Source organism: Camelus dromedarius, chromosome 19 (assembly GCF_036321535.1).
Source record: "Camelus dromedarius isolate mCamDro1 chromosome 19, mCamDro1.pat, whole genome shotgun sequence".
In the NCBI taxonomy this organism is placed as follows: domain Eukaryota; kingdom Metazoa; phylum Chordata; class Mammalia; order Artiodactyla; family Camelidae; genus Camelus; species Camelus dromedarius.
The window spans coordinates 18,876,132-18,884,992 of record NC_087454.1 but is presented as its reverse complement, the minus strand read 5'-3'; the positions used below and the strand labels follow the sequence as shown (position 1 = coordinate 18,884,992).

The following is an 8,861-nucleotide window of genomic DNA, read 5'->3' as shown; positions in this document are numbered from 1 at the left end:
GCTTATTTATATCCATTGATCAATTTTTTTATTTTTGCTCTTTTCTCATAAATATTATGTAATAATTTTTAATATTTTAATACATCAACCATTTTTGCCATAAACACTGTGCATTTTTTCATCTTGCATTTATCATTATATTTGCATATAATCGTCTTCCAAATGAAAACTTAAAATTTACATGTGCACTCAAAAAAGTCAAATATCATGTCTTTTACCATTTTTCACTGAAGTGTATTACTGCTGTTTACCAAGAAAAAATGTTTATCTATAGCTAACATGCCAAACTTAAAATCACGTCTAATGGAAGGGGTTACAAATATTATAACTACATCTAATACATTCCAGGGTCAAGTTATACTTCATATATCAGTGTTTCTTACTCTTCAAAACGTGTTCCACTCTGGTATAAGGTATGCCAATCCTAATTACTTCATCTTCTTTCTTAAGTCTGTCAGCTATATGTTGTCATTCTGGCTGTGCTCTCTGTACATTTGGGGTTACATGCTATAAAAAAAAAAAAAGGAATGGCTTTTAAATCCTGGCTTTTTGAGTCTTGGCCTAACCATTACTGAATGTGCAAATTATTTATTCTCGGTTAGTCACAGTAGCAATAAAATGTAGATCATATCTGTTTATCAGAGTTTTCGTGAGAATTAGAATGGATTATTTCAAGCAGTGTGCAGTGTGTCACATGTTAATCAAGCAACAATTAGACCATCAGTTTTACAATTTTCATCAGAGTATTTGGAGATGGGGGAGATGTCATCTGTGATCATCACTATAAATCACAAGTAAGCCATAATTTTATACCGTGAATCAAAACATCTAATACCCATGATAGCTCTTTCTGGGAAAGGATGTACATACATGTCATTTAAGAGTAAGAAATAACTCAAAATATCACATGAAGATGTTACAAAAGCAAGTAGATCCCTTCAGATCAAATGTAGATCTAGATGAAACTCCTACCCCTGTATAACTCAGCATTTCAGTCTCAATAAATTAAAATCAGAATTTATTCTACAAATGGTTATTAAGGTAGGTTAGGACATAAGAAACGGATGAGGAATCGAAATGCGTTGAGCACTTATGCATATAAGCTTATATCCTTGGTATTTAAATGTAAGAATTTACTTCGTAAAGTAAGCAAAGCGTAACTACTAAAAATAGAAGAACGACTTTCTAACCATATGACAACCATATCGTGTTTCACAAGGGTTCCATTTAATGGACTATAAATTATATTTGGTGTTTATTTATTCAGTTAAAATGTGAATATTCAATAATTATCTATTGACTGCTTGCCGATTTTATTTTTTTAGGATTATAAAACAAGTGAGTCATCATGAATTGGGCAAATGAGAGCTCCTCAAAAGACTTTATACTACTTGGCTTTTCAGACAAGCCCTGGCTACAGACGCCCCTTTTGGTGCTCCTGTTAATATCATACACAGTCACCATCTTCGGCAATGTATCCATCATGATGGTGTGCATTCTGGACCCCAAACTTCATACACCCATGTATTTCTTTCTCACTAATCTCTCCATCTTAGATCTCTGTTACACCACAAGCACCGTCCCTCATATGCTGACAAATATTTGTCGCAACAAAAAGACCATCAGCTATGGTGGCTGTGTGGCCCAACTCATCATCTTCCTGGCCCTGGGTGCTACTGAGTGTCTCCTGCTGGCTGTTATGGCCTTTGACAGGTATGTGGCGATTTGCAGACCACTCCACTACATAGTCATCATGAATCCTAAGTTGTGCTTAAAAATGGTAGCCTTCTCATGGCTCACTGGCTTCAGCAACTCAGTGTTGCAGTCTTCCTTGACCCTTAACATGCCACGCTGTGGGCATCAGGAAGTGGACCACTTCTTCTGTGAGGTTCCTGCTCTTCTCAAGTTGTTATGTACTGACACAAAGCCTATTGAGGCTGAGTTCTTTTTCTTAGGAGTATTAATTCTCCTAATTCCAGTGACATTGATCCTCATCTCCTATGGCTTCATAGCTCAAGCAGTATTGAGAATCAGGTCAGCAGAAGGACGACGAAAAGCTTTTGGGACATGTGGGTCCCACGTGGTTGTGGTGTCTCTCTTTTTTGGAACAGGTATCTACATATATCTACAACCACCTGCATCCACATCTAAGGACTGGGGAAAGATGGTTTCCCTTTTCTATGGGATATTCACACCCATGTTGAACCCTCTCATTTACAGCCTTAGAAATAAAGATATGAAGGATGCCTTTAAGAGGGTGTTGCCAATAATCTTTTTCTATAAGAAATAAGTGCTCCATCGTCATGAGAAACTTCTGCGTCTCCCTTTATCCTTGCAAATGAGGAAGGTTTGAACTGCTTTTTCTATTGCTCAGGCTCTTATGATTTTATTCAATTGTATCAAGAGTTTAGAAAAATTATTTCTCTGTTCAGGAAACAATGCTAAGATTGTAACATTTCTTTTCTGAATTCAAAACTTTTGCTTTCCAGAGTTCCCCTAAGGCACTCTCTTCCTGAGGCCAAGTCATGGGAATTTCCTCCTGTCAATAACTAGTCAGGACATGGTTGGATTACATTTCCACATATATATTCTTTGTTCAAGAACCATCCTGTCAACCACCTAGTTAGGGTTTCCACATGTCTGTAATTATATATCCAGTGAGACCAAGCCAAAAATATTCCTGACAGCACCCATGTCCTCAGCACGTTACATTTACTTTCACATCCCTTGATAAAATCCATCCTATGAACCTTCCAGAACTGTTCTAAGTATGTAATCTGTCTCAAACCTAGCTGGCATTTAACTAGCTAAGTGTGTGTGCCTTATACAAAAAATGAAATATCAATTGAGTTTCATTCCTATTTTATTTATTTTTCAATTTTTTTATATAGTCGGCTTACAACGTTGTTAGTCTCTATTGTACAGAATAGTAGTTCAGTTATATATATATTCCGTCTCATATTCTTTTTCATTATAGACAATTACAAGGTATTGAATATAGTTCCTTGTGCTATACAATAGGACCTTGTTGTTTATCTATTTTATATAGTAGCATGTATCTGCAAATTTGAACTCCAAATTTATTCCTCCCACCCCCTTTCTACCCTGGTAACTATATGTTTTTCTTCCTATGTCTGCAACTCTATTTCTGTTTTGTAAATGAGTTCATTTGTGTCATTTTTTTTAGATTCCACATATCAGTGATATCCTGTGATATTTTTCTTTCTCTTTGTGGCTTACTTCACTTAGAATGATTATCTCCAGGTCCATCCATGTTGCTTCAAATGGCACTATTTCATTTACAACTATTTTAAATTCATTTTTTATTCCCCATGAATAGCATTTCTTTTTTTCCCTTTACTTCTCAAATCCTTATTTGTCCCAAGTTCTACCCCAAGTATGCAGGAACTCCTCTAAATTAGAAACTTCATTATTTACAGAAATGTTAATAGGAATCATTTTTTCTAATATTGATCTGAAATAATTCATTATTTGATTAGTAATTCAGTAAAGTTATATTCACTAAATAGCACTAGACCAGAGGAAAACAATCACAGTTCCTCTACTGAAGATATATTCTAGTTCCTGAAGAAAGGGACCCTTAAACTGACATTTTAATTGATTGTTTGCAATTACTAATGTAAGGAAATATATGAGGCAACAGAGAAAGTGTTACAAAACTAAGGTTTCAGAAATTATAAGTGAAGAATGGCATGAGAATGTGCCCCAGTTAACATTCAGTGGACTTGGAACATGAACAAAACCTAAATCTTTGTTGGTTTTAGCCACTATGATTTTGAAGTTATTTATTAACACATTAAACATTTCTTTTAAAAATAATATTATTATTATTTATTTAGGATGGTTTAAGTCAGCAAATAAGTCTATATTAAGAATGTAACCCTAATTTTTTATTTACCTGTATGTATAAGAAAGTACTAGAAATAAATTCACCAAAAGTTAATTATGATGAGATAAGTGGTAGGATACTAAAAAATTTTTGCTCTGGTCTTCTGCATTTTAAAACGACACCAATTACTTAACTATCAGGAAAAAGTCTAAATATAAAACTGGTGCTCTAAATCTATTTCACCTTGAAGAGTTTTCCATTGAACTGTATTTGGTTTCTAATAGTATAATGGAATAATAATAACTTAAAGTTGAACTTGATTTAAAATGAAAAATTATTGATAGTAAAATAACTATTAGACTAATGTAATTATAAATTTGTAACTAATTTTAGAAACATCTACTCCAATCTTCAAGTATACTACCAACAATTTCCCAAAGTCTGCCTAGAAAATAATTTTCTAAATATTTATGTTATATGTCATTAATAATTTAAATAACAAACATAAGTTTATTCTACAATATTTTGATACTGCTCATATCTACAGTAATAACAGGGGATTGGACGAAGGTAGTCAAAAGTTACAAACTTCCAGTTACAAGATAAATAAATACTGGGGATGTTATATGCAACATGACTATAAAGTCAACATTGCTGTATGTTATATTCGACAGTTGAGAGAGTAGATCCTAAGAGCTCTCATCAAAAGGAAAAAAGAAACATTTTTTTCTTCTTTTTAGTATCTACATGAGATGATGGACGTTAACTAAACTTATTGTAGTAATCATTGTTTTCCAAACAACATATTACTAACTACTTCAATGTGTAGTTACTAAAAATAGGACATTATCTTACATTGCCAGTACAGTTATCAAAACTGGGACGTTTTATAGTGATATAATGCTCATACACAAGTCATATTCAGATCTTGTCAATTATCTCCAAAATGTCCTTTATATTTTTCTCATGCACAATACATCATTATAAAAAGGCACTCGAGGCCGTTTTGTCTGCAAATTGATGGTGTTAACTTCAGTCACTGGTTAAGATGGTGTCTCCCAGGTCTCCCCTATGAGAAGTTACATTTTTTCTCCTTAGAAGTTAACAAGTAATTTGTAAAAAGATAGCCTGAAATTATGTAAATATCTTAATCCTGGTCAAATTTTCACCCACTAATATTAGCATCTATTAATGATTCTCTAACTCCATCTTGCCTTCTGTATTTACCAGCTGACTTTCTGTAATAAGAGCTCTCCATTTCCCTCCTTTGTTTATTCCCTTATTTGCTTGTATCACTATGTACTTATAAATTCCTATTTTATATTACTATTTTACTTTATTTGACGCCCAAATTGTTCAATATTTGGCCAAAATAAGTCCTTCAAGCTCTACCAATGTCTTTAATTTATACATTGCATAGTCACATTTTAAAAAATTCTTATTTCTACATTTATGCACTATCCAATCTAGATATAATATTTTGTTATATTTCAGAGTTACTAATTCTTCATGTACACCTAATTTCCAGCTTCCTGTCTGCTAAAATTCCTTAGGCTCTTTGCCTAAAAGATCATAGTAATTAATTTATTAATTTCAAGTTTGACCATCTCCCATATTCTTACCTGTGGACTGGCACTCTCTGGAGTCATAAAACTCCAGGGGTGGGGAACCTGGGCTCTCCGTGTCCCTGGGGCCTATTGACACCTTAACCCCTACTCCCCACTGCAGGACCCTTTGCATACCTGCATTTCTGCAAGATGTAAAACATCTCCTCTTGGTGTGTGTTTACCCTAACAAAACCCATCGCCCAGTGGAGAGCCTGTCTCACAATACCTTAGGTGGACAGGTCTCACATCCTGTCCTTATCAAAGCTGTAAAACCTATTGTTCAGAGAAGTCCCTGACAGATCTTAGAACCAATCAGGTACCTGTGCACGAAAGGATCATGCAGCCCCTACTCCTCGTGTGCACAGCCCTCTCCCCCCACCCCCGATAAAAGACCCTGCATGTCCATCCCCGGCACTCACACAAGCACCTCTCCTCTGTGTGGCCCACTGTTGCCTATAGCAGCGTCCCTATTAAACTTTCGTAAACTCTTCTCAGTCTCTGGTAATTCTTTACCAACCTGCGTGTGTCCACATTACCCAAGATCTTATCTTTCTGTGCTGTAGGGATACTATATTACCAGGGATCTGAGCAATGTATTATAACTTCCAACACAATCTACTCCTTTAACTGCTCAGATCCAATACTTTGTATGAGTTATGGGAGAAGCTCCTACAAGATGCTAGTGGGCTTCTACATGTTGGGGGAGCTTAGAAGAGGACCAACACAGCAGCAGATCTTACCCCACGGCAGCTGGTCTTACATCCACAAACTAGATTCATCATCTCCCTCTGCTATCTATTCTTTATTCCCCTTCACCTTAGCTAGAACTTCTACTGGTCTCTGGGGTTAACTCTGTGGCATGATTTAGAAGTGTCTGAGCCCCTGATCATTACACTTTTCTTAAGTCAAGCTCATTGCACTTGATCATTTACTATTATAATTAGACAAAAAGGTATACTTCTTGGTGTGCATTCTGTACTCCTTGATGGAAGCATTTCCCTTTGGAAACTGGAACCTCTAAACTTACAGAGTCCATAATTGTGGAATAAAGAAACACAGATTTTCAAGTGAGTCATTGGAAGTCATGGTAAGGGGGGCCACTGCTGTTTCACTCCTTGGTTTCCAGACCCATGTGTCTTTCAAATGGGGACACAGTTCCATATAAATATAATTAATTTAAAGTATGCACTGGGTGGTAGAAGATGGCACTGCATCTGAGCTGACATTTTGGGTGTGCCTTCAACATGTCACTCCATGACTTTAATAGGTCATTTCATGATAGTGTAATACAGTATATGGCCAGTGGTTTCCATGGTCATGTGTTCACTCCCATGCTTCCTTTGCTAGTAAGTGGGCCCTCTGACATAATGGTATGTGGGAGCTCATGCTGCTGAATCAAACACTGTAAAAACTCTTAGATAGTAGTGCTGGCTAAGGACTCGTGGCTAAGACAAACCCATAGCTAGAGTGTATTGTTTCTTCCAATGTTTAATGAAATAAGTCAGAGAAAGACAAATACTGTATTTTTCACTTACATGTGGAATCTAAAAAATAAAAGTAGTGTATGAATATAACACAACAGAAAGAGATACACGGATATACTTAACAAACTAGTGGTTACCAGTGGAGAGTAGGGACACGAGAAGGGCAAAATAGGGGTAAGGAATTAAGAGGTACAAAATACTTGGCATAAAATAAGCTAAAATGATATATTGTACAGCACAGGGAATATAGTCAATATTTTATGACAACTTTAAATGGAGCATATTCTATAAAAATATTGAATCTCTATGTTGCACATCTGAAACTAATATAATATTGAATCAACTATACTTCAATAAAACAAAAATTTTAAAAATTAAAGTAATACATCAGAATACATAAAAGCATAGCATTCAGGAAATATGCAAGCTGAGAACCTGCAGCTTTGGCTGCCTGAGAGATTCAAGACCCTTTTCTTTTTAAACCACAAATCACATGGTTTCCTGTTTTGCTTAGTCTTTTTTTGTTTTAATCTTAAGCCATCTTATTTTTAAAATACATGGATTCATTTGAAGTTCATGTCATTTGTCTGGGCAACTATCTAGACTGCTCTTTCCCGCAGTATGGTCCTAGGTGGTCTGCATCAGAATCACCTACGGTGTTACTTAAAATGCCCATCCCAGAGCACAATCAGATATTTTAAATCAGAAATTCTGAATATTAAACACAAGTATTTTAATTTTTAACAAGTACACCATGTGAATCTTAAAAATTCTAAAGTTTGAGGAACTGTGTTCCTCCCCTTCTTGCTGCTGTCATTTACCAGGATCATAACCTCTCTCCCTCTCACGCGTTTACATTTTAGTCAGGTGCACAGTTCTCCTCTATACCAAAGGCCCTGCTATCATTCCAGGTTATGTCAAAGTAAGATGAACTTCTGAATATGCCTGGTCCCCTGTTTCTATCTCCAAGTCACTTACCACCTGTCAACCTCAGCTACTCATCACTATGTCCACACCAGGAACTTAGGCATTCCCTAGAGCTGCTCCAGCTCTACAATCTTAAAGTAAAATTTTAGCCAAAAAACCCTCTGTCCTTCTAGATTTCTCCTCAATTACTCCCTTTATTCCTTGCAATTGAGAGGAAGAACAACAAAATGATTTTTAAATTATTGTTCTCTCAAAGACAATGAGAAATTTTATCCTCAAAGTATTAGTGTTGCTATTATTTCTGACCAGTTTAATTTTGGTTTGAGTTATGTAATGCTTTTTTAACTTTCCAAATGTTTAGAAAATTTTGACATGAAATCTCCAAATCAGAAATAAGTGGTACAGTTTACCAGCAGAGGAAAATGGGAGGGAATAGGGCCTGATACTAGTGCCATCTAGATATGAAATAGGTTTCAGCAGATGGGAGGCACAGTTGATTAGACAATCCATACAGGATAGTCAACAATTTATATCCATGATTTCAGTGAAACACACTAAAGTAGTGGACACTTGTAGACAATAGCTAAAAAGCAGCATAAATAAATCTTTGGTGGGAAATACTCAAAAGTCGAAAGGTGTGTGGTATGGTGATCAGCCCTAGGCAGGAGTTGAAGAAGAAGTCTCTTTCCATTAAGATGATAAATTAAAAATATGTTGGTTAATATTTTTGTCTACCATTTGACTATAAGCACCATGACATTGATGACCTCCTATATGCATTAAATATGGAGCATCTAGTACATAATAGCTGCCTAATAAAAATCAATAAATGTCTCTAAGACAAATGAATAAGAATTGAATGTAATGAAAAGAAAGCCATTTGTTTACAACAGTGACTCAGAATGAAGGAAAAAACCAGAAGTCTATTCCTACCATTAGGGGCCAAGAATACTGGGGCTCAAACTAAGAAACTTGGATATAAGATTGAAGAGC

The 8,861-nt window shown here is 35.5% G+C and overlaps 1 protein-coding gene across 1 annotated transcript; it reads left to right on the top strand.

The window, feature by feature from the left end:
* The first annotated feature begins 1,348 nt into the window (after window positions 1-1,348).
* Window positions 1,349-2,290, top strand: LOC105084534 (putative olfactory receptor 2B3). The gene has a single exon (XM_010974678.3). The coding sequence runs from the start codon at window positions 1,349-1,351 to the stop codon at window positions 2,288-2,290; it is 942 nt and encodes a 313-aa protein (XP_010972980.3).
* The last annotated feature ends 6,571 nt before the right edge of the window (window positions 2,291-8,861 follow it).

Excerpts from the sequence above, each read along its gene's own strand:
- LOC105084534 (XM_010974678.3), top strand. The coding sequence starts at position 1,349 with ATGAATTGGGCAAATGAGAGCTCCTCAAAAGACTTTATACTACTTGGC.